The sequence below is a fragment of the Vulpes lagopus genome, chromosome 18 (assembly GCF_018345385.1).
Source record: "Vulpes lagopus strain Blue_001 chromosome 18, ASM1834538v1, whole genome shotgun sequence".
In the NCBI taxonomy this organism is placed as follows: domain Eukaryota; kingdom Metazoa; phylum Chordata; class Mammalia; order Carnivora; family Canidae; genus Vulpes; species Vulpes lagopus.
In genome coordinates, this window is record NC_054841.1 from 29842247 (window position 1) to 29867353 (window position 25107).

The 25107-nt window shown below is 40.4% G+C and overlaps 1 protein-coding gene across 2 annotated transcripts in view; it reads right to left on the reverse strand.

Annotated features, from left to right (window-relative positions):
- The window catches only part of DNAAF9 (dynein axonemal assembly factor 9), a 155646-nt gene extending 135302 nt beyond the window's left edge, over nt 1-20344 (reverse strand). Inside the window, exon 1 of one of the 2 annotated variants that reach the window (XM_041732306.1) lies at nt 19771-20344. In XM_041732306.1, the coding sequence (XP_041588240.1) occupies nt 19771-19853 (83 nt within the window). In that variant the 5' untranslated portion in view covers nt 19854-20344. The remainder of the gene's footprint in view (nt 1-19770) is intronic. The other variant, XM_041732304.1, reaches the window with a different exon arrangement.
- Between the last annotated feature and the right edge of the window lie 4763 nt (nt 20345-25107).

The window sequence follows — 25107 nt, forward strand, 5'->3', positions numbered from 1 at the left end:
GTACAGGTTTAACACAATTCCTTCAAAATTCCAGTAAGACTTTCTGTAGATATAGACAAGATTAACACAAACTTACATGGGAAAGCAAAGGAACTAGAATAGCTAAAAGTTTTTGGAAGAAGAAAAAATAGAAGAATCACTCTGATGTCAAGACTTATTATACAGCTGAAGTCAGCAAGAGTGGTAGTGACTGAGAGACAGACACATATACTGGTAGAACAGAATTACCAGAAATAGACCTACACAAATACAGTTAATTAATATTGGTAAAGGTTCAAAAGAAAGTCAATGATAGTCTTCAACAAATAGTGTTGGAGCAAGTGGAGAGCCACAGACAAAAACATGAAACTCAACATAAATTTTGTACCTTACACAAAAAATAACTTAAGATAGGGACACATGGGTGGCTCAGCAGTTGGGCATCTGCCCTCAGCTCAGGGTGTGGTTCCGGGATCGAGTCCCACATCAGGCTCCCTGCGAAGGGCCTGCTTCTCCCTCTGCCTAGGTCTCTGCCTTCTATCTGTGTGTCTCCCGTGAATAAATAAAATCTTTAAAAAATAATAACTCAAGTTAGATCACAGATTTAAAATTTTAAATGTGAAACTATAAAATCTTTAGAGGCTAATAAAAGAAAATATTCAGAACTTATGATTTAATGAAATTCTTTTTTTAAAAAAAGATTTTATTTATTTATTCGTAGAGACACACAGAGAGAGGCAGAGACACAGGCAGAGGGAGAAGCAGGCTCCATGCAGGGAGCCTGACGCGGGACTCGATCCCAGGTCTCCAGGATCAGACCCCGGGCTGCAGGCGGCGCTAAACCGCTGCGCCACGGGGGCTGCCCTGATTTAATGAAATTCTTAGTCTTGATACCAATAGTATAATCCATTAAAGGAAAAAAATCAATAAACTGGACTTCATCAAAATTGTAACCTTTTGCTTTGTGGAAGACCCTGCTGAGATAATGAGAAGATAAGCTACAGACGGGGAGAACATATCTGCATATCACCTATCTGACAAAGTAGAATACATAAAGAATTTTTAAAACAACATTAAAAAAATTAAAATCCAATTAGGAAAAGGGCAAAAGGCATGAAGAAATAATTCCTCAAAGAGGACACAGAGATGGCAGGTAAGCACCTGAAAACATATTCACTACATTATTATACATTACAGAAATGCAAATTAAAACCACAATAAGATATCACTATACATCTAGCAAAAAAGCTAAAATAACAAACCGTGACAATACCAAAATGCTAGGGAGGATTCAGAGAAACTAGATCATTCATTCATTTCTAAAGAAAATTAAAGACACCAATAATGAAAGTACATCCATGTTCATGCACTTCATATTGTTATAAACTGCCAATACTACAGAAAATGATCTACAGATTCAGCACAGTCCCTATCAAAATCCCAATGATGTTTTTTGTAAAAATAGAAAAATCCATCCTAAAATTCATAAGAAATCTCAAGGGATCCTAAATAGTAAAAACCATATTGAAAAAGAAGGACAGGGACACCTGAGTGGCTCAGTGGTTGGGCGTCTACCTTTGGCTCAGGGCATGATCCTGGAGTCCCAGGATCAAGTCCCACATTGGGCTCCCTACATGGAGCCTGCTTCTCCCTCTGCCTGTGTCTCTGCCTCTCTCTCTGTGTCTCTCATGAGTAAGTAAATAAAATCTTAAAAACAACAACAACAACAAAAAAAAAAAAAAGAAAGAAAGAAAAAGAAGGACAAAGCTGGAGGACACACTTCAAGATTACAGAAGTAACTACAAAGCTATGGTAATCAAAACAGTGTGGTACTGGCATAAAAACAGACATATTGAACAAAGGAATAGAGAGCTCAGAAATAAATTCTTTTTGCGACTGGCTTATTTCACTCACTGTAATATCCTCACAGTCAAATGATTTTTCACAAAATCATTGGGACCAAGACCATGCACTGAGAAAGGACAATCTTTCCAACAAATGGCTTTGGGCACACTGTATATTCACATGAGAAAGAATACATTTGGATCCTTACTTATATATACAAAATATACATAATACATATACAAAATTTAACCCAAAACAGAAAAAAGACCTAAATGTAAACCTGAAACTATAAAACTTTTAGAAGGAAACATACGAGAAAAGCTTCATGAAACTACATTTGGCAATGATTTATTGCTGTGACACCAAAAGTACAAACAATAAAGTAAAAAAATACATAAATTAGACTTTATCAAAATTAGAAACTTATGTTCATAAAAGGACACAATCAACAGAGTGAAAAGGCAACCCCCAGAATGGGAGGAGATTATCTGCAAATCATATATCTGATAAGAGGCTAATATCCAGAATACATAAAGCACTCCTACAATTCAACCACACACACACACACACACACACACACACACACGCACGCAAAAAAAAAAAATTCAAAATGGGCAAAAGACTCAAATACACATTTCTCCAAAGAAGATAAATCAATGGCCAATAAGCACATGAAAAGATGCTTAACATCACTAATCATGAGAGAAATGCAAATCAAAAACCACAAAGAGATACTAATTGCACACAAATTAGGATAGCTACTATTAAAAAAAGAAAACAACAAGCAAGGATCTGGAGAAATTGGAACCTTTGGCCACTGTTGGTGGGAATGTAAAACTGTAGCCACTGTGGAAAACAGTTTTATAGTTCCCCCAAAAATTAAAAATAGAGGGACAGGGGAGAGTAAAATTTAAAAATAGAATTATTTTATAATCTAGAAATTCCACTTCCAAATATATATTCAAAAAAACTGAAAACAAGGATTTGAAGAGAGATTTGTGTACCCATGTTCATAGTAGCATTATTCCCCACAGTCAAAAGATAGAAGCGGGTATCTTTTGATATGAATAAACAAACTCTGGTATATACATACAGTGGAATATTATTCAATCTTAAAAGAAAGGAGATTCGGAAACATGCTAAAAACATGGATGAACCTTGAAGACATTATAGTAAGTGAAAAATAAGCCATTTAAAAAAAGACAAATATATGATTCCATGTTTATGAGATACCTACAATATTCAAATTTATATAGATAGAAAGTACAGTGGTGATGTTGGGCTGCGGGAAACAAGTGGGATTATTGTTTAATAGGTACAGAGTTTCAAAGATGGAAAGAGTTCCATGGGTGAAGAGTGGGATTGTAGCACAATATGAAGCACTTAATGTCACTAAATCATACATTTAAAAAATGGTTAAGATGGTAAATTTTGTTACCAGGTATTTCACCACAATTAAAAATTTTAAGTTAAGGGTAGCCCGGGTGGCTCAGCGGTTTAGTGCCGCCTTCGGCCCAGGGCCTGATCCCGGAGACCCGGGATCGAGTTCCACGTCGGGCTCCCTGCATGAAGCCTGCTTCTGCCTGTGCCTCTGCCTCTGTGTCTCTCATGAATAAATAAATAAAATCTTTAAAAAAATTTTAAGTTAAAAAAAGTCAATGTCATGTAAAACAAAAAGAACAGAGAGGGAGATCTCTTCTAATGTGAGAGATTAAATATCCATAAGACATCTGGAAAATTTTGAATACGTACTAGGTAGTTGATGGTAGTAGAGAATTACTGTTAATTTTCTTAGGTGAGATATTATTGTATTTATACCTTCTATGTCCTTTTTTTTTCTTTTAACAGATATGTAAGTACTTAGGAATGTCATGATATCTGTAACTCACTTGAAAAGGGTTTAACAGAAGGGCGAAAATTAACAAGACAGGAAAACAACAAATGTTGGAGAGGATGTGGAGAAGGGGGAACCCTCTTCTTGCACTGTTGGTGGGAATGCAAACTGGTACAGCCACTCTGGAAAACAGTGTGAAGGTTCCTCAAAAAGTCAAAAATAGAGCTACCCTATGACCCAGCAATTGCACTACTGGGTATTTACCCCAAAGACACAGATGTAGTGAAATGCCAGGACACTTGCACTCCAATGTTCATAGCAGAAATGCCCACAATAGTCAAACTGTGGAAGAAGCCACAATGTCCTTCGACAGATGAATGGGTAAAGAAGATGTGATATATATATGTGCGTATACACACACACACACACACACACACACACACACACACACAATGGAATATTACTCAGCCATCAGAAAGGACGAAAACCCACCATTTCCCTCGACCTGGATGAAACTAGTGGGTATTATGCTGAGTGAAGTCAGTCAACTGGAGAAGGACAATCATCATGTGGTTTCACTCATACTGGGAATATAAGAAAGAGTGAAAGGGATTATAAAGGAAAAGAGGGGAACTGAATGGGAAAAAATTAGGGAGGCAAACCATGAGAGAACAAAGGGTTGCAAAAGGAGAGGTGGGCAGGGTGTTGGGGTAACGGGGTGATGGGCACTGAGGAAAGCACTAGGTGTTATACTATATGTTGGCAAATCGAACTTAAATAAAAACAAATGAAAAAAAGGGTTTAAAAGAAAACGAGAACGAGGAAAAGAAAAAAATAATAAAGATAACACACAGCAAAGATGTTAAAAATTATTGACTCTAAGTGGTGGGTATATCAAGTATTCACCGTACTATTCTTTCACCTTTTCCATATTGTTTGAATATTTTTTAAATAAAATCTGGAGGTAATGGTAGGGCAATTTAGGTTTTTTTTTTTTTTAAGATTTTATTTATTTATTCATGAGAGACACACAGAGAGGGGGGCGGGGCAGAGAGAGAAGCAGGCTCCATGCAGGGAGCCCTAAATCAGTGCTAAACTGCTGAGTCACCTGGGCTGCCAAATTTAGGGTTTTAAAAGCGGCAGAACAGGTCTGCCTTTTGCTCTGGTCATGATCTCAGGGTCTTGGGATGGAGCCCAAGAGACGGCTACCTGCTGGGTAGGGAGCCTGCTTCTCTCTCTGCCACTCCCCGTCCTTGTTCTCTGTCAAATAAATAAAATCTTAAAAATATATGTTAATTAAAAAAAATAAGTGGCAGAACAGAAATTGCCAAGATGATGAAGATTTAAGTAAGAAATGTGCTTTTCCTGAGATATGGCTGTCTGCCCCTCCCCACTCTTTCATGTTTGATACAAGATCAATCTTGCAATCATTCTCTGAACTAAAAATATTTCATCAAGCTGGTCCTTTGACCCATTTCCTAACCCATATGAACAGCAACAGACTGACTGCCAAAGTTAGGAAAAGCTCTTTGGTTTTCAAATTAACGACCAGCCAGTGACAAAAAAAAAGGGAGGGGGGGATGTCACGTGACCAAGAAACAAACAGCTCCCCCAACAACTGCTATGGAAAGCAAGACAATACTGAGAATAGGAGCAAAAAGCATTTCTTTTCCACAAGTATCTTGGTCAAATAAAGTGGAAGTATATACAATATTGACAGAACTTCCTCTTTCCAGAGTAAAACATTATCCTAATTAGTATTTCTTATTTTGTCAAATGAGTAAAACTAAATTCAGTTCTTTCCTTTATACATTTTCCTGCTTCCCAAATTTCTTTTTTTTTTTTTAAGATTTATTTGTTTATTTATGATAGACACAGAGAGAGAGAGAGGCAGAGACACAGGCAGAGGGAGAAGCAGGCTCCATGCCAGGAGCCCGACACGGGACTCGATCCTGGGACTCCAGGATCGTGCCCTGGGCCAAAGGCAGGCGCGAAACCGCTGAGCCACCCAGGGATCCCTCCCAAATTTAATTCTTAACCAGAACATAGCCTATTATTTGTCACTGAACCATAAACTTGTCACTTATTGAAATACTTACCTATTAAAAAAAAAATCCAGTATGTATAGAGAAAACCACAATCACTGGTATTCCCAGCACCCAGAATTAGACATTTTGGCATACTTGGCTTTTGTCTACCTTAGTGCCACATGTAAAATATTCATTATCCTTTTTTTTGATGGAAAAAAAGTAGAATATTATATATAACTAAAATTGTCATTGTTCCTGACCCCCAGAGGTCACCACTGAGCTTGTTGTATATCTGCCAGTCTTTTTTTTTTTTTTTTCCAATAGAAACTTTCAAACGTACACCAAATCCAGCAAGAGCACTGCCTTCTAACTTCCAGGTTTACCTGGGCACAGCTGGCACATCCTGGGTATATGACCTGAGGTCACCACAACTTTACAAAGTTCCTCTTTCAGAGTATCTGTAGTCTCAGTAGACCCACTAATGTGGTTTATGTCATACACTGCTTGTATATACTTTATTTCTGACTTTCCTTTGGTTCAGACTCAGAATCCATACATGACTGATGATAAAGTGAAGAAGCCAAGACCTAAATAAAAGTTTATCCAAAATCACAAGGCTGGGCGAAGATTAGCAGTGCCAAAATATGAGCCACCAGATACCTTAACTCTGAACTTTTCCTTTCTGCTACACCTCACTGATGTCCTAACAATAAAGTTTGCCACAGACACAGTATTTCTGAATCCTGAACAGTCATGTTTTTCCCATCTTCAGTTTTATATGTAATAATTAATTCACTGCTCACTGCTTTTACAAGTTACTATATACACAACCATGTATATTTTCTTGTTTGTACTTCATTGTGTTGGTTTTTGGAAATGAAAGGAAAAAACTTGAAAATTTTATTTTTGCCTGTTTTTTCTCCATAAGTTACTTTATGTTAACTTTTTTACTTTAAAAATTAAATAATTAAATGAACACATCGTCCTTATATTCTGTAATGCTTGTGTTTTTGACTGTTTTACAAAGTGAATCCTCATACCAATCTGATTTACCTTATTATAGAAAACTGCTGTGAACAATTTGGTGTGACTCAGTAATATATAGTTTGGGTGGGTTTTTTCGGGACATGGATTGTTTTTACATAAATCATAATCAAGAGATAAGTAACTGCTCTGCAACTTGCTTTTTTCCCTTAACATCATACCTTATGATCTTTCCAAGTTAGTACATAGAACTCAACTGCATTTTTAAAAGTGCCATATTTTTAAATATGTGCCATACATACTCTTTTGTTTTTATTTTTATTTTTTTATTTTTTTACTTTTATTTATTTATGATAGTCATCACAGAGAGAGAGAGGCAGAGACATAGGCAGAGGGAGAAGCAGGCTCCATGCACCTGGAGCCCGATATGGGATTCGATCCCAGGTCTCCAGGATCACACGCTGGGCCAAAGGCAGGCGCTAAACCGCTGTGCCACCCAGGGATCCCTCTTTTGTTTTTATTTAACCAGCCACTCTGATTGAATATTCAGGATATTTATTGTTTTTACAACAGCAAAAAATGCTTCAAAGAATAACTATATCCATCTTTGGCACTACAAGTTTCTGCAAGGTAGAGACCTAAAAAGTAGCACTGCAAGGTTAAGAGGTACCTGCATTTTAAATTTTGATAGATCTTGCTAAACTGTTTTCTTAAAACAGTCACCTACAATACACCAGAGTACCTGTTTCCCCACAACTTTCTAAAACATGTGTTATCACTCAACTAATTTTCATTATCATAATTTACATTTTTCCCTAATCACTAGGGAAACTGTCAAATGTTTACTGGTCATATTTATTTCCTTTTCTGTGAATGCATAGTCTTGTTTTTTACCCATTTTCTATTTAGTCATGGGGGGGCTATGAATAATTTATATATTCCATATTTTAAAAGTTGTGCTTGGGATCCCTGGGTGGCGCAGTGGTTTGGCGCTTGCCTTTGGCCCAGGGCGCGATTCTGGAGACCCGGGATCGAATCCCACATCAGGCTCCCGGTGCATGGAACCTGCTTCTCCCTCTGCCTATGTCTCTGCCTCTCTCTCTCTCTCTCTCTGTGACTATCATAAATAAATAAAAATTAAAAAAAAAAAAAAAGTTGTGCTTTGGCTATATGTTGCAAATATTTTCTTTAAACTTTTAGACTTTATGGTTTCTTTTTCATGCAAGAGCTGTCAGGTTTTATTTAACTAAATCTGCCTAACTCTACCTTTAGGCTTAGGAGTTTTAGGTCTTTTTGTATCTTCCCCACTCAATATTATAAAAAAAAAATGCCAATAATTTAATTTTGTGTTTTAAACATTTAACTGCTCCTCTGGAACTTGCTTTTTTACCTTTGTGAAGCAGGAGTATAGCTATATTATTTTATATAATTAATTATTTGAGAGAGAGAGAGAAAGCACAAGCTGGGGGGAGGGAGAAGCAGACTCCCTACTGAGCAGGGAGCCAGAAGCTGACACTGCTGCATCCCAGGACCCTGACTGAGATCATGACCTGAGCTGAAGGCAGATGCTTAACTCAGCCACTCAGGCACCCCAATATAACAGTATTTTTCTCCAAAATATGATTGTCCCAAAACCACATGTTGATCCTTTTAATCCTCTGATTTGAATGCCACTTTTAGCATATGCTACATTATTATATCAAGAGGGATCCCTATTTTTGGTTCTTATTTGACCTATTTATCTAATTTCTCACATATCGTATATTTAAAAAAATAAAGTTATTACTTGAATTTTGTAATAAGTGAATTATTTTATCTGATAGGGCGAGTTATATCAGTTTCAAAGATCATGCATGGCTTTTATTGAACATTTTCTTTTTTTTTTTTTTTTTTTAAGATTTTGTTTATTTATTCATGAGAGGCAGAGAGACACAGGCAGAGGGAGAAGCAGGCTCCACACAGGGAGCCTGATATAGGACTCGATACTGGGTCTCCAGGATCCGGCCCTGGGCTGAAGGTGGCGCTAAACTGCTGAGCCACCGGGGCTGCCCTCTTTTTTTTTTTTTTTTTTTTAATACTTTATTAATTAGAGAGGGAGAATGAGCACTCACAGAGGAGAGGGGCAGAGGGAGAGGGAGAAGCAGACTCCCCACTGAGCAGGGAGCCCTATGTTGCTGGATCCCACAACCCGGAGATCATGACCTAAGCTGAAGGCAGACACTTAACCATCTAAGCCATCCAGGCACCCCTGAACATTTTGTTTTCGAGATGAATTATAAAATTAATTTGTCAAGTTCCAGAAAAATTCCCATTGAGATTCTGTATTGTGATCATACTTAATCTGGATAGCACTGAACTCCTCACTCAGGAACATGATTTATCTCTCCTTTCAGTCCTCTCCTATTTTATGGCCTTCTGTCAAGTTTTTTATTTTTATTTATACATTAATTCATCATGTTTTTATTGAGCACCTACTGTGTATTAGGCATTGGCTGTCCAAGAGCCGGGTGGGGGGACTTAGCAATGAATAAAAGGGCAAAAACCCTTGGGATTAAAATATCAGCATTCACATCTATTCATTCATTCATTCATTCATTCATGCATTCGTTTATTTATTTTTCAGGACTTACATTTTCTTTTTCTTGCATGGGGCTCGAACTCATGACTCTGGGATCAAGACCTGCGCTGAGCTGATATCAAGAGTTAGACGCTTAACTGAGACACCCAGGAGCTCCTGGAACTTACATTCTAATTGGGAAATGAGTGAGGGAGAAACACAAATAAATAGGAAAAATACATAGGAGAGTGGGTTGCCATTTTAAAGAGAAAGATTAGAAAAGGCTTTACTGAGAGGACATTTGCATAAAGACCTGAAGGAAACTAGAGAGCAAGCTGCATAGTAAGTGAAAGGTCCCAAAGCCGGAATGTTCCTGAGACCTGTGTGTTTGCAGCAAAGTGAGGAAGACAGTAGTAATAGGATATGAAGGGGGAAAAAAAGGGTGGAAATCAGATTAGAGTCTTGTCATGTCATATCAAATCATGTCAGAACTCATGATTTGAGACTTTTTTTGAAGTGTTTTGAAAAGAGGGATGATTTATATGAGAGGACTTATATTTTCGTAAAATCACTTTATTTACTGTATTGGAAAGAGACCATGCGGGTTGGGGGTGGGGGGAACAAGAGTTGAACCTAAGAGACCAGTTAAGAGCCTACTGCAACAATACAGGCAGTAGATGATTATTTCTTTTGCTTACTGTCTTTTTTTAAAGTAGGCTCCACCAATGTGGGGGCTTAAACTCACAACCCTGAATCAAGACTTGGGCTGATATCAAGAGTCAGATATTTAACTGACTGAGCCACCCAGGTGTTCCTTATTTTGCTTATCTTATTATATTGGCTGAAACCTTACTATGGGGATCCCTGGGTGGCGCAGCGGTTTGGCGCCTGCCTTTGGCCCAGGGCGCGATCCTGGAGACCCGGGATCGAATCCCACGTTGGGCTCCCGGTGCATGGAGCCTGCTTCTCCCTCTGCCTGTGTCTCTGCCTCTCTCTCTCTCTCTGTGACTATCATAGATAAATAAAAATTAAAAAAAAAAAAAAATGAAACCTTACTATGTTAGTTGGCTTAAATCAAGAATGAATATTAGTTATTAAGTAGATTTTGGGAGGTGGGGCATCTACTAGTCTTAATTTCATTGACAAATTTCCTTTTTTAAGATTTTATTTATTTATTCATGAGAGGCACAGAGAGAGAGGCAAAGACGCAGACAGAGGGAGAAACAGGCTCCATACAAGGATCCTGATGTGGGACTCGATCCCGGGACTCTGGGATCACACCCTGAGCCAAAGGCAGATGCTCAACCACTGAGCCACCCAGGCGTCCAACAAATTTCCTAATGACGAACAACTCTTGCATTTCTGGGACAAATTCAACTTGTGTATAAAATTGTTTTTACCATACTTCTAGATTCAATATACTATTGTTTTATTTAGAAGTTTTGCAGTTGTCGTTCTCCTTGTCAAGTACCAGGATTATGCCAGCCTAAGAAAACAAGTGGGAAGTTTTTCTGAAGTATGTACTTAACTCAGCATGCTTTCTACTTCTATCTCCCCTGCTAACAAACACAGTGCTCCTTCTTGGCCACAGTTTCTAATTGTGACTTACCCAGGAGCAAGGCAGGGAAACTAGGACTCCAATTTTAGACCTGGAAGAGAAATGGCCTCTAGGGTCATAATGCAGGAAGAACGTGGATTTGGGGCTGTATGTAGAGAGGCAACTATTCTGGTAGAAGAGTTTTGATTCCAGTTCTTGAGGCCCTAGTTTTCTCACCTCTTCCTATAGGCAATCTATCTCCCTATTATTCCTTCCAGCCACACAAGGCAATAAATACAACCTTTTAACTTAAAACCTTTGAGTTAGGTTTCTGTTACTTACAACAGAAAGCATTCTTCTTAATACAAAATCAATCCCAGAAAACATTTCGGGTTGAAGCATACTAATATCTATAACTTACTTTAAGAAGCATTAAAATAGGGCAGCCCCGGTGGTGCAGCAGTTTAGCGCTGCCTGCAGCCCAGGGTGTGATCCTGGAGACCCTGGATCGAGTCCCACGTCAGGCTCTCTGCATGGAGCCTGCTTCTCCCTCTGCTTGTGACTCTGCCTCTCATTCTCTCTGTGTTTCTATGAATAAATAAAATCTTAAAAAAAAAAAGAAGCATTAAAATATAGGATGGATCGATGGATAGAGAAATGGATATATAAGGCAAATACTGCAAATACATTAAAAATGTAGACTCTAAGTATAGATAGACATGAATGCCACTGAATAATTCTTTCAAATTTTCTGCATTTATGAACATTTTCATAATAAAATTCTGAGGGAAAAATCAACTGCAAGAGTAATACAAACAAGCCTTATCAGCATTAATTTGGACTTCAAGTACTGATTAAAAGGAGCTACTGTAGGACTATTAGTGTTTAAGAAACTTGGCCCTGATTTAAAGTGGCAATTATTTATCCCCCTTGCAAAACCAGAGACTTGAGGGGTGTCTGGCTGCTCAGTCAGGGGGAACACGTGACTCCTGATCTCAGGGTTGTAAATTCAAGCCCCATGTTGGGTGTAGATCACTTAACACTAAAATCTTAAAAAGAAAAAGACAACCTCTGCCCCCCGACCAAAAAGAAAACTAGAACTTGGAAGAAAGGCAAAAAGAAAAAGGCAGGATGTGTAGCAAGGTAATATATGTCATTTTCCCATCAATATCTTTGCTGGAGCAATAACTTGCAATGGAAAAAACAAAGCCAACATTAAAACATGGTGAACCACTGACCATAAGTGACTCAAACTGAAAGGACACATACATACACACACAGGATATGAATGAGAAATACATTGGCATCATTAAATACTTGATGACTTTAATTTTCTCCCAGCACTTTCATGTAATTCACCAGAGCTATTAGTAATCCTAAACAATACCTTTCATTCCACATTATTACCTCCTTGTAGGAGAGACAATCAGTTACCTAATCTGTATCCATTCTCCCCTTCTTTTTCACTCACAGTACCCCAATTTTATTTGGGGCAGCGATGGCCCAGTTTCTATGCCTCTAGAGCTAACCAATGAGACATGCAGAAGCCATCATGTGGAAGCTTCTGGGGAAACTCTGAAGGCAAAGAACTGACTTTTAACTAGGAGAACTGTCCCTTCTCTTTCCACTTGCCTGACAGACATTAAGGCTGGAGTTCTTCCAACCATTTTGTGACCATGAAGCAATGGAATCCACTTGCTAAGAAAACCAAAACACACAGAAGAGGCCTGGTTCCCCCACGATGACTTTATACCAGAACTAGCCTGCTCTTAGACAGACACCTTGTGCAAGAAAAAATAAACCCCATAGTTAAGTCATTGCTGTTAAGCATCTTTTACCAGCTGCCAAACGTAGTTCCTAACCAATAGGCCATCTTATCTAAAATGGTTAAAATTGATGTCCTGCAATTCAAATCTACACATATTTCATGAACTGGGGTTTATAAGACACTTAAACTAAATTCAAGAACTTCAGAAAATGTTATCTACCACAAATGGAAAATATTATCTGGAAGTCTGTTCACGATATTCTGGGTAACAACATCTTATTTTCCATTTTATTCCTTTTCTCCAGCTTTCTCTGAGGACTTCCTTTTTTTTTTTAATTTTTTTTTTTTATTTATTTATGATAGTCACAGAGAGAGAGAGAGGCAGAGACACAGGCAGAGGGAGAAGCAGGCTCCATGCACCGGGAGCCCGATGTGGGATTCGATCCCGGGTCTCCAGGATCGCGCCCTGGGCCAAAGGCAGGCGCCAAACTGCTGCGCCACCCAGGGATCCCTCTCTGAGGACTTCCTAACACAATCTGCTCTTTATAAAGTTAGTTTCACAGGTCTTCATTCAGAAAGCATCCACAATCACTTTCCCTCATTTTTCTATTAAATGCATGCCATTTTAGTAAAAAATAAATAAATAAATAAATAAATAAATAAATAAATAAATAAATGCCAAATCTTAATGCAATGTGGGATCTTGATTGGATCTTAGAGTAGAAAAAAGACGTTAGTGGGAAAACTGGGGAAATTGAAACAAGTAGTCTAGAGTTCTAAAAGCCAAGTAAACAAAAGTTTACTTAGTAAACTAAAGCACAATACCAGCATTAATTTCTTAATTTTGATAAATGTGCATGGTTACATATTAAGATGTTAATATTAGAGTAAGCTGGACAAAAGCTATATAGGAACACTCTATACCCGATTTGCAACTCATCTATAAATCTAAAATCATTTCAAAATAAGAAATTGAAAACAAAAGGCATGCCAAATAAGCTGACTTCTCCTCAAACTGGGGTGCAAAATCACAAATAAAAGTTTTAAATACCCACATTGCAAACTCTTTTTCTTTTCATTTTTTAAAACTTGCAAAAACAACAATATTTTAAGCTGTGTAACTCTGAAGGACATCTGCAACTCATTCACTCCCTTCTCTAAAAATGAGAATATCACAGAAAAGCCCAAGAGCTATGAAATACTTTCAAGATACTATAAACTATTAATGCCACCATATTCACTAAGAGATCTCAGCACACAGTCATTCCAGACACAACTGAAAAGGCAGATACTCAGACCTCTACCTCTGGGCCAGAAATAAGACCATAATAGCCTAACTAAGCAAACCCTCTTTACTTCTATAGGTACCACACCAAGCCCCGCTGGCCAGTATCTAAGCAAGTATATTGGAGATAAAGCTTTGCATTTTCAGATATACAAAGTCATAGTCTTGCTTTGCATTCTGAGTTTTCTTAAGGCAGGGACCATCTATACAATAGCAATAATTACTTCTGTAAATCTGTAAACCCAAAAGAGTACCATGAGTATTTGCCACTGGCCAATAAATATCACCCAAAGAGATAATTTGCCTTTGTGAGGCTTTACTGAAGTGCTCTCTGTAGAACATCACTGTCGTAAACCACTTCTCACCATCTAGCTCCCATGATTATTCTCTGAACACTCATGAAATTCAACATAGCCCACAGCTTCAACTCTATTCTCTATTCATTCAATAAATAATTAGTGCAAGCAATATTTCATAATAGCTTACAACAGCAGTTCATATTTAGTGAATGCTGTCTATGTGCCAGACATTGATCTAAGTACTAGGGCAAGCAATGTGGGAAATGGCAATAAAAAATGGTCCCAGGCGTTTGGTAATTTCCAGGGGTAACAAAGAAAAGTCCTTCCTCATGAGTCCCTTAGCAAGGAAGAAATTCCATCTGTAGATGGTAGAGAGGATCTCCAGCACAGGAAACCCTTAATCAGATTGTTTTGCTAAAGAACATCTTCCAGTGGCTTCTTAATAAAGGGTGAGTGGAAGGTCAAACTTTGAGAATTTGCATGTGTGAAGCGTCTTTATCCATCCCTCCCACCTGCTTGAGAGTATGGCTGAATTCTGGGAAGGAATCCATTTTCCTTCAGAAGGCACTGCTTTTCCACTATTTTCTAGTTTCCAATCTTTCTACAATCCCATGATTCCTGACCCTATCTATGAAATTTGTAGATATTCTTTTAACTTTATTTTTTTAAAGATTTATTTATTCATGAGAGACACAGAGAGACAGAGGCAGAGACATAGGCAGAGGGAGAAGCAGGCTCCATGCAGGGAGCCGGATGTGGGACTCGATCCTGGACCCTGGGATTATGCCCTGAGCTGAAGGCAAATGCTCAACTGCTGAGCCACCCACGCGTCCCTTCTTTTGACTTTATAGCACTCAAAAATTTCATGGAGATTCCTTTTGATCTGGAAACTCATGCCCTACGGTTTTGAGAAAATCAATCACTTAATTATTTTATTTTTCTTTATTTCATGTGGCTCATTTCTTCATGCCATCAAATAACACCCACTAGTCCTTCTTGTTACAAATAGCTACAAACCTCTGGGTCATTACTCAGTTCTCCACATTCCCTAAAGATTTTTAGCTTCTTGGTCACTATCTCTTTTGCTTTTACTACTCCCATCTTCATTCATGATAATTTCAGTAAGCACTAAGACAATCTTCCCACTATCCTTACCTCTCAGTTCCTTTACTCCTGTCTTCCAATGATGTTCTCTATCCTCCTTGAGCATCCTTCTACAATGTACACATCCAAACAGCTCAACATAGCTGAAGGAAAAGCATACAACCATTCTAACTGGGTCTCACCTTAAATTTATGACAACAAACAGTAAATGGACACTTGTAGTTGCCTGGCAATCCTAAAACATTTCCTTATTCAACTCATTTTTCCCAACTCTCCTGGATGATTTTACACCTTTCTTTGCAAACTTCTAACACCTTCTCTATTCTTCATTTTTAGCTGAAGATCTGCCTTATTTATCTGCAAATGCAAAAGTAAACAGAAGATAATTTTTACCTTCTCGCACCATCAAGCTACCAACGCACCAACATTTGGGTCTATATATTCACCACAGATGAACAGTCCACGCACTTATCTAGCCTGAGGCCAACATATCCATTGATGTCCTAGATGCCATTCCCTCACACCTCAAGGACTTCACCCCTGCAATTGTCCCTTCTTTTAATCATTAATTTTTCCCTCTGTACTCCATCATTCCCATCAACTTCAAATGTTTTAGGTGGGCTATAATGTCTGTCCACCTAAAAACAAAAAGAACTCAAATACCTCTACCCTTCCAATGAGAGCCCTATTACTCTGCTTTCTCTGATAGCCACAGCCCTATTATTCTGCTCTCTTATAGCCCCAGCACTATTGCTCTGCTCTACACCTTTGAAACATCATTTTGACTGACTATACCCACTGTCTTCAAGTCTCCCATTTTCTCTTGAACCTACTGCAACAAACCTGTTCTTGTCAAGATCATCGATAACCTCTATGTTACCAAATCTAATATTCTCTTCTTGGTCCTCACCAGCCCATCAATAGTACTTATTATTTGGCTTTCCATGACTGTCCTGGATTCTTCTCCCCTCTGAGGCAGGAAGTCACTTTCCACCAGAATTTGGAAACCACTGCTACACTGTCTTTCCAAGACAGAATATCCCAGGGCTTGGATGTTGGTCGTCTCCATCTACCTTTACTCCCAGGATCTCTACCCAGTCTCATAGATTTAAATAAAAACGTGGGAGTCATCAGCACAGTACTTCCAGTCCCAATCTTTCTGCTGAACTCCAGATTAATATATCCAAACTGTCTATTCAATCTCTCCAAAGAGATATCTGTCAGGTAACTCAAAATGAGTAAGGCCAAACCTGAACCCTATTTTCTCCACAAAACTGCTCTAATTCCAGTGCTCACAGTATCAGTAAATGGCAATTTCATTCTTCCAACAGTTGAGCTCAAAACCAACTATGCCTTCTTACATTATTGTTCCTTCAGCCCCTATTTTTACCTTGGTACTTATTTCTCAACACTCTGTATTTTGATTTGTACTGTTTTTGTCTCTTTCCACTTACAAAGGAGCTCTCTGACAGCAGTGGCCAGCTTTATTTGTCTCACAACACCTAGCACAAGTGGATATTGGATTATTTGTATAAAGAACAGTAAAACTTATTTTTTTTAAAGATTTTTATTTATTTATTCATGACACAGAGAGAGAGAGAGACACAGGCAGAGGGAGAAGCAGGCTCCACGCAGGGAGCCTGATGTGGGACTCCATCCCCAGTCTCCAGGATCACACCCTGGGCTGAAGGCGGTGCTAAACTGCTGGGCCACCAGGGCTGCCCAGAACAGTACCATTTTAAACTGATAAACAAGTCCTGAGCAGGATCAGGTCCCTCTGCAGAAAAAAAATTTGAAGTAAGAAAGCATATTTCAGCTATTTCGACTGGCTCCTTAGTACAAACCAAGATAGTTTTTGGTAACAACTCCAAAATCTCAGTGGCTTGAAACAATGAAGGTTTACCACTTGTTCTACAAGTCAAACATAGGTCACCTGGAAGTTTGCTCTGAGTCCCAGACTGATGGATTAGTCATCACCTAGAGCACCAATAGTCATCACAACAGGGGGAAAGATAGTGGCAAATTATACACTAGAAGCTCTTCAAGTGAAGGAATACACATTATTCCTGAAGACACTAACCAAAAGGAACTCAGAAATCTATACCCAGCTTCAAGGGGGGAAGTAAGTATAATTGTACCACATGCCAAGGAAGTGGAAACCAAAAATAGCTGATGGGCAGCATTGATGACTACCACATCCTAAAAAAGCAGCTTCTGGTTCTAAGCAACATTTTAACTTCTGATCTCTATTCCTCATCTGTAAAAATGAACTCTATGGCTAGAAGGGAACCACACACTAGCAAAGTACTATCTATGGGTCTTTAGGAATGTAACTTCACCAGTTAGGCCTGCCTCTTTCATCACTCAGGAGTCAGAGTGCTGCAAAGAATCCAAATATGGGTGACAGGAAAGTGCTGAGCCCATACCTGCCATTCAATGTCAAAGACAGGAAAAGGCTTGAATGGGTAAGAAAAGCATGTTCAGTTATACAGAAGTAGGGTAAAGAAGAACCTCTACTCAATTTATTTTATCAAAGGTATATAGAACAGCCAAGCTTTGGGGTTCCTTACACTACCCCTTGTCTGAAGACCAACAAGTTTCACTCACACCACTTGTTTTAAGATTCAGAGTTTATGATTAATAAAGTTAGCCAACATTCATCTAACATAAAAACACTATTTTAAAAAATGCTGTGTACTGCCATGCTCCTAGGAACAAAGAAGGCAGCAGTTATTTTAGAGATGGATTTCACTGGGAAGTTTTTCTCCTAAAAGTTTCAAAGACTCAAGATTCTTAAGCTTAAAATGATCTGGGATGAACCCCAAGTCTACCTAGAGCTTAGATTTAATGGATGGCTGCTCCAAATTCCAAAGTATCCCGTGCAGGGGCACCTGGCTAGCTCAGTCCGTAGAGCACGTAATTCTAGATCTCAGGGTCTTGAGCTCAAGCCTCACATTGGGCATGGAGCCTACTTAAAAAAAAAGAAAAAAGAAGTATCTTGTGCAGTTTCTACCCTGTACAAAGTTCAAATATTTTCTAACAGTGAAAGTGGCTGCCAGAAATGTTAGGACAGATTGGAGATGGTTACCATAGGCAGCTAAACACTTGGAACACAAGGAATTCCACTGAAGAGCAGAGCAGGAGTTAATGTCATCTGCTAAATTAGAAGCAAATTAGGACCCTCAAGTACAACCACGGGTATATAGCCCTATCTCCCCCAACCTTTATTCATTCAACAAACAGAGGTGGAGGAAGGAAGGTCAGGAAGTAATAGACAGGATTTTAAGATTTAGTTCTTGCTCTCCATGAATTTGTTCTTGTTAAAAACAAAAACAAAAAAACAGATTGGCAAGCAGAAAGTTAAAAATACAACGCCTTAAGTACCCTAACAAGGATACAAGAAAAGCCATTTTAACGTGTAAGTTAACAACCTCCTTTCAAGGAAACAACATATCTGCTTTGCTAAGTTGCTAAAATAGAGAAAAAGCAAAACAAAACAAAACAAAAAACCCTCTTCTGTTTTAATGACAGTTTAGCAGCCCCAAAGCCCATTTTTCTCTCTCTCTCTCTCTCTCTCTCTCCTTTCTTCCCTCCCAACAATCTCTGCCACAAATGCTCCTTCATTCCAACCTCCACACTCAGCTGGCGGCCCCAGAACAGCTCCATCGCAAACAATGCCCAGACTATCAAGGTCAGGCCCAAAGGCACTGGGAGCAGAAATCGGAAACGGGTCTTCCTATAACCAAAGGCGCGGGGACCCTCCCCATTATGACCCTCCCCGCACCGAGGCACCCAGTGGCTCTGTCTTTGGCCTCAAGAACGCAGGGTCCACCAATTCCTCAGGGGATTGGGGTTTGCCAGTTTCGGGGGTTCTGGGCCTCTTTATCCTATTCATCCAGTTAGTTGTCTCTCCTGCGCCTCCCCCCCCCCCCAACCTGAGCTTCCTATTGTGGAATGAGGGAGCGTCGCGATGCAGGCTGGGGCACAGGGAGGTGGGGGAACACGCAATAGGGAAGATGCTGTCAGCCTGTCTGTATGTAGGGGCGGGAGGGGGGCACTCTTTAGGGATGCTGCTGTCAAGGGGAAAGGCTCTAGAGGAGACCTACTGTGAGGTATTATAAGTAAAACGTCTCTGGGGAAACTCATTTGGGGGTTTTCTACCCAAGGCAGCTATTGTAGGGGGGCTCTCCACAGATAGCCGTTTCTGGGGGGAAATATTCTAAGAGGGAGGGAAGGGATTTACGCATAGAGAACCCACTGCAGAGGTTCTCCATGCGGGAATCTTTCCTGGGAGAAACCTACGGGGATGAGGATGTCATAGTAGGGGGTCTCCACGGAGTCGCTGTGGAGCTGTCTACAGGGGAGCCATTGTGGGAGCCGCTACTCAGGGCGCAGTTCCCGGGGAAACGTCCCTTAGGCAGCCGTTCAGGGCAAACCGTCCGCAAGGAAGCCATGTCGGACCACGCCCTGCGGCGGGAGGCGTCGCCGGACCCCAACAGCCCGCAACCCCCGGCCCGGCCGCCCCTCTGTGGCCTCGGCCCCGCGTACCTGACGGAGGGCGATCCGCGGCCGGGGCCGCCCAGGGACCGAGCGCGAGGCAGCCCCAGCCGCTGCGGGGGGTACACGTCCATGGCGGAGGAGGACGCTGCCGCTGCGAGGGTCGTTCAGGCCCGCCGGGCAGCTCCAGGCCCGCTGCGGCCGGGCGGGGCGGCGGGGCGGCGGGGCGGCGGGGCGTACCGGGTGGGCGGGGGGCGCGGCGCGCGGGGGCACGTCGGAGGCGGGGGTGGGGCCCGACGCGCGCCTGGAGCGCGGACGGGGGCGTCGGGACCCGCTGGGATGGGGGTGGGCGCACCGCCGCAGGGCCGCGCCCTCCTTAAGCTGCGACGCAGCTGGGCGGGAGGTCGGGAGCGCTGGTCCCCAGGGTGAGGGCTTGCACGCCGCGGCTCCGCCCTGTCCTCAGACCCCGCATCATGGAGCGGAGCTCTCTGCGGCGCCCCCAGCCACGCACGCGGACGCGCCCGGGGGCGGGGCTTTTGTCCGCCCCGCCCCGCCCTGCCGGCTTCGGCCTCCAACGAAGCCTTCCGCTGCGGCAGCTGGGTCCCGGGACTCTGCGGGGACCTGAGAACCTCCCGCGTACTCGGCTCGCTTCCCCAGATGTCCCAGGCGTGGGTGCCTGGCTGTTCTTTCTTCACCCCCTGCTAATCAGCTGCGCACCCTCCCTTCAAACATCCGGCCGACTCCTAGTCGACCCCAGGTTAGCACTGCGCGCACACATGCGCAGGGCTGGGGCGTCAGGGGCTCAAGGGTTTCCAGAGGATCCCTGTCCTTTACAGGTCACATCCTGGTGCGACCTGTTTCCGACATCAGGGTCTTGCACAAATGGCCTAATCCAACCGAGGCTTAGTCTTTTCGTGTGTAAAATGGGGGAAATACGTAATTTTTAGGGTCATTAGGAGTTTCGCTTAGGCGGGGAGGTATTTTGATTTTGTCTTGTGTCGCATATTGACCTTGTCAAGGTTCCTTACGTGCCCCGTATTGACCTTTTTGCAATCAAATACAAAAATATGGAGCTATTTTTCCGCCAAGGTAATCTGAGTTTAAGTCACTTAAATGGCAACACTAGTTGAAATATTCTACCTCCGCAACTAAAAAGATCTGGATAATTCCTATGGTTCCTCCAGCAGGTTTAGCTGAGGGGGAAAAAAAAGACTAGAAATTAAAAGTACCTATTATTCATTTTCAAAAAAGGGCTTTTCTTGGCTCAAGTTTCAAGTCATGAACAAGTAACCACCATTATTTAGAGATAAATTCGCATCAAAACACAAGGGCTGAAAATCAGCCAATCAGCGACAGTTTCACTCCAGTGGCTATGCTTCCGAAAATCAGCCAGTCAACAACAACCTCACTCCAGTAACTATGCTTCTTCAAGTTAGTAAATCAATGACAGCTCCAAGCTTCTGAAAGTCAGCCAATCATTGACAGCTCCACGCTTTTAGACAACAGCCAATCAGCAAGTGCCTCGCTCCGGTGACCAGGCTTCAGAAGTTAGCCGGGTGTTCTGCAGCCTTGGTGACCACACTAACGGAGCTGGAAGTTGGTGGGTAGAGAGCTGGATGCTCGCGTTTCTGAAATACCTCCTATCCCCCAACGCAAGGCTTCTGAAAACATTATGTAAGATCAGCTCTGCCTTTTTTCAACGAGACTGTGGACTGTGCCTTACAAATACAGCTCTCCTTTGCAGGCAAGAGAAATTCATCTTTTTCTGCATTAAGATAACTGAGTTCAATTTTTTTAAAATCTGAAGTGTGCAATCCTTTAAGATTCAGCTCCCAGCTACCATTAGTTATGAGTTTGGACTTGAGTTTGGACTCAATCTCCGCAGTGAGATTTATCAAATACTACCTTTTCAAGTCTTGGGATGGTTGCTGTTTTTTAGTTTTCTTTATAAAGATTTTATTTTAAACAAATCTCTATACCCAACATGAGGGCCCAGACCCACAACCTGGAGTCTCATGCTCCACTGACCCAACCAGGTGCCCCCAGTTTATTTTTTGCAGTTCTGTGGGTATGTTCACAAAGTTGTACAGTCACCTCAGCCAATTTTAGAACATTTTCATCACCCCAACAAGAAAACCTACACCTTTTATAAAAGCAGCCATTCCCCCGTTTCTCTCCAATGATCCTAGCCTTAGGCAACCATTAATCTTTCTCTCTGTGGATTTGCCCATTCTCAACATTTCCTATAAACTGAGCCATACAGTATAGGTCCTTTGTGCCTGACTTATTTCACTTAGCATAATGTTTGCAAGGTTCATCCATGTTGTAACATGTATTAGGATTTCACTTTTATGGTCAAATAATACTTCATTGCATAGATAAACCGCATCTTTCGTATCCACTTACCAGTTAATGTACATTTGTTTTTTTCCACATTTTTACTATTTTTTAGCTAATGCTGCTATGAACATTAGCATACAAGTTCTAGTGTGGACATAGATTTTCAGTTCTCATGGTTATATTATGTAGGCATAAAATTACTGGGTCATGTTAACACTAACCTTTTGAGAATCTTCCAAAGTACTTTTCTTTTTTTTTTTTTTAATTTTTTTTCCAAAGTACTTTTCAAAGTAGCTGCACCATTTACATTTTTACCAGCAATACATATGAGTTCCAATTTCTATAAATCCTCTCCACTACTTGTCTTTTTTTAAAAATCTTTATTTATTTATGGTAGTCACAGAGAGAGAGAGAGGAAGAGACACAGACAGAGGGAGAAGCAGGCTCCATGCACCGGGAGCCCGACATGGGATTCGATCCCGGGTCTCCAGGATTGCGTCCTGGGCCAAAGGCAGGCGCTAAACCGCTGCGCCACCCAAGGATCCCCTACTTGTCTTTTTGATTGATTCTAGCCATCTTAGTGGGTGTGAAGTGGAATCTCATTGTGGTTTTTTTTAAAAGATTTTATTTATTTATTCATGAGAGGGAAAGAGAGAGGCAGAGACACAGGCAGATGGAGAAGCAGGCTCCATGCAGGGAGCCTGATGTGGGACTCAATACTAAGGTCTCCAGGATCAGGCCCCTGACTGAAGGCGGCGCTAAACCGCTGAACCACCAGGGCTGCCCTCATTGTGGTTTTGATCTGCATTTCTCTGATAGCTAATAATATTGAGAATCTTTTCATCTACTTATTAGTCATTTGTACATCTTTTTGGAGAAATGTTTGTTTAGATCTTCTGGCCATTTTATTGCCTTATTTTTCTTTTTATTAAGTTGTAATAGTTCTTTATATATTCTAGATACAAGTCCCTTATCAGCTATATGATTTACAAAAAATTCTTCCGTTCTGTGGATTGTATTCTCACACTCCTAATAGTGTCCTTTAAAAAAATTTTTAATTTATGATATGCAATATATATGTGTGTGTATGTGTGTGTGTGTGTGTGTGTATATATATATATATATATATATATATATATATTTTTTTTTTTTTTTTTAAGTAGGCTCCAATGTGGGGCCTGACTTCACAACCCTGAGCTCAAGACGAGCTGAGATCAAGAGTTGGACACCCAACACGAGGCTCCTGGGTGGCTTAGTCAGTTAAGCGTCGGGCTTTGGCTCAGGTTGTGATCCTGGGGTCCTGGGATTAAGTCTCATATTGGGAATCCCTGCTCAGCAGAGACCTGCTTCTCCCTCTCCCTCTGTTTGTGCTCTCTTGTGTGTGCTCTCTGTCAAATTTTTAAAACTTAAAAAAAAAAAAAAAGAATTGGACACCCAACAGACTGAGCCATTCAGGCACCCCTCCATTTTTTCTTTTTGTTGCTTATATTTTGAGGTCATATCTAAGAAACCATTGCCTAATTCCAGGTCATGAGAATTTACCCCCACATTTTCTTCTAAGAATTTAACAGTTTGGGCTCTTGAATGTAGGCATTTGGTACATTTTGAGTTAATTTTTGTATGTCATGTGAGGCAGGGGTCCAACTTCATTCTTTTGCATGTGGTTATCCAGTTCTCTCAGCACCATTTCTTGAACAGACTGTTCTTTTCCCATTGAATGGTCTTGGCACTCTTGTTAAAAATCAATTGTTACTTCTTTTTTACTTGTGTACATTTGAACCCCAAAATGCAAGTGTGAAATTCATGATGAATTTTCTGAACAGGGAACATTTATTAAATGCAGAAAAAGTGCTTTTGAAGCTATATGTGCAGTATGTTAAGTGTTTTTTTTATTTTTTTTTAATTTTTATTTATTTATGATAGTCACAGAGAGAGGGAGAGAGGCAGAGACACAGGCGGAGGGAGAAGCAGGCTCCATGCACCGGGAGCCTGATGTGGGATTCGATCCCGGGTCTCCAGGATCGTGCCCTGGGCCAAAGGCAGGTGCCAAACCGCTGCGCCACCCAGGGATCCCTAAGTGTTCATTCAATATTGAAAGTGATGGAGGGGCGCCTGCCTGACTCAGTTGATAGAGTATGCAACTCTTGATCTCATTAGATGTAGAGATTACTTAAAAGTAAAATGTTAGGGATGCCTGGGTGGCACAGTCGGTTGAGTGTCTGTTGGTTTTGGCTCAGATCATGATCTCAGGATCATGGGATCAAACCCCACGTAGGGCTTGGTGCTCAGTTTGGAATCTGCTTGAGATTCTCTCTTTCCCCCTCCCTGTTCCTCCCATTTGTGTGCATGATCTCTCCTCTGGAATAAATAAATCTTTATAATAAAATAAAGTAAAATCGTAAAATGGTGAAAAGTCGGATATAAACTAGCATATACTAACAGCTAAGCATAAAAGATATGATTTCTTTAACTTGTATCAAAGAAAGTGACAAAATAACAATTTTTAAAAAGTTTTTTTTTTTAAAGTTTTTATTTAAGTTTTCAGTTAACATACAAGTGTAATATTAGTTTCAGGTGTCCAATATAGGAATTTAATACTTCCATACAATTTTTTAATTAAGAGAAATTCAGATGAATATGATAAAATAATCTTTAATTAAGAGAAATTCAGATGAATATGATAAAAAATCCAAACAATTTTTTAATTAAGAGAAATTCAGATGATTATGATAAAATAATCATAGAAGTTATAATGGCTTCCCACACTGCATACTGCCATCAGTCTTTCGGCTCAAATGACTGAATGTACTGCTACCAGAAGTATTTTCTAATTCCAAAACAGTAAGCAAGATTTCAAATGCCAGGACAAAATCTACTGCAATAAAAATGTGAGAACTCCATTATCAGAGCTCTAAATGCTTCATCTTTTTACAGCAGCATCATGAATGCAAGTAATGACAGTGTAGTAGAATTTTCCCTTTGTGCAATATTCTTCTTGTGAAAAGGCTCACTTGTAAGGCTCTTTTGAGTAAAATCCCTCCCAGATAA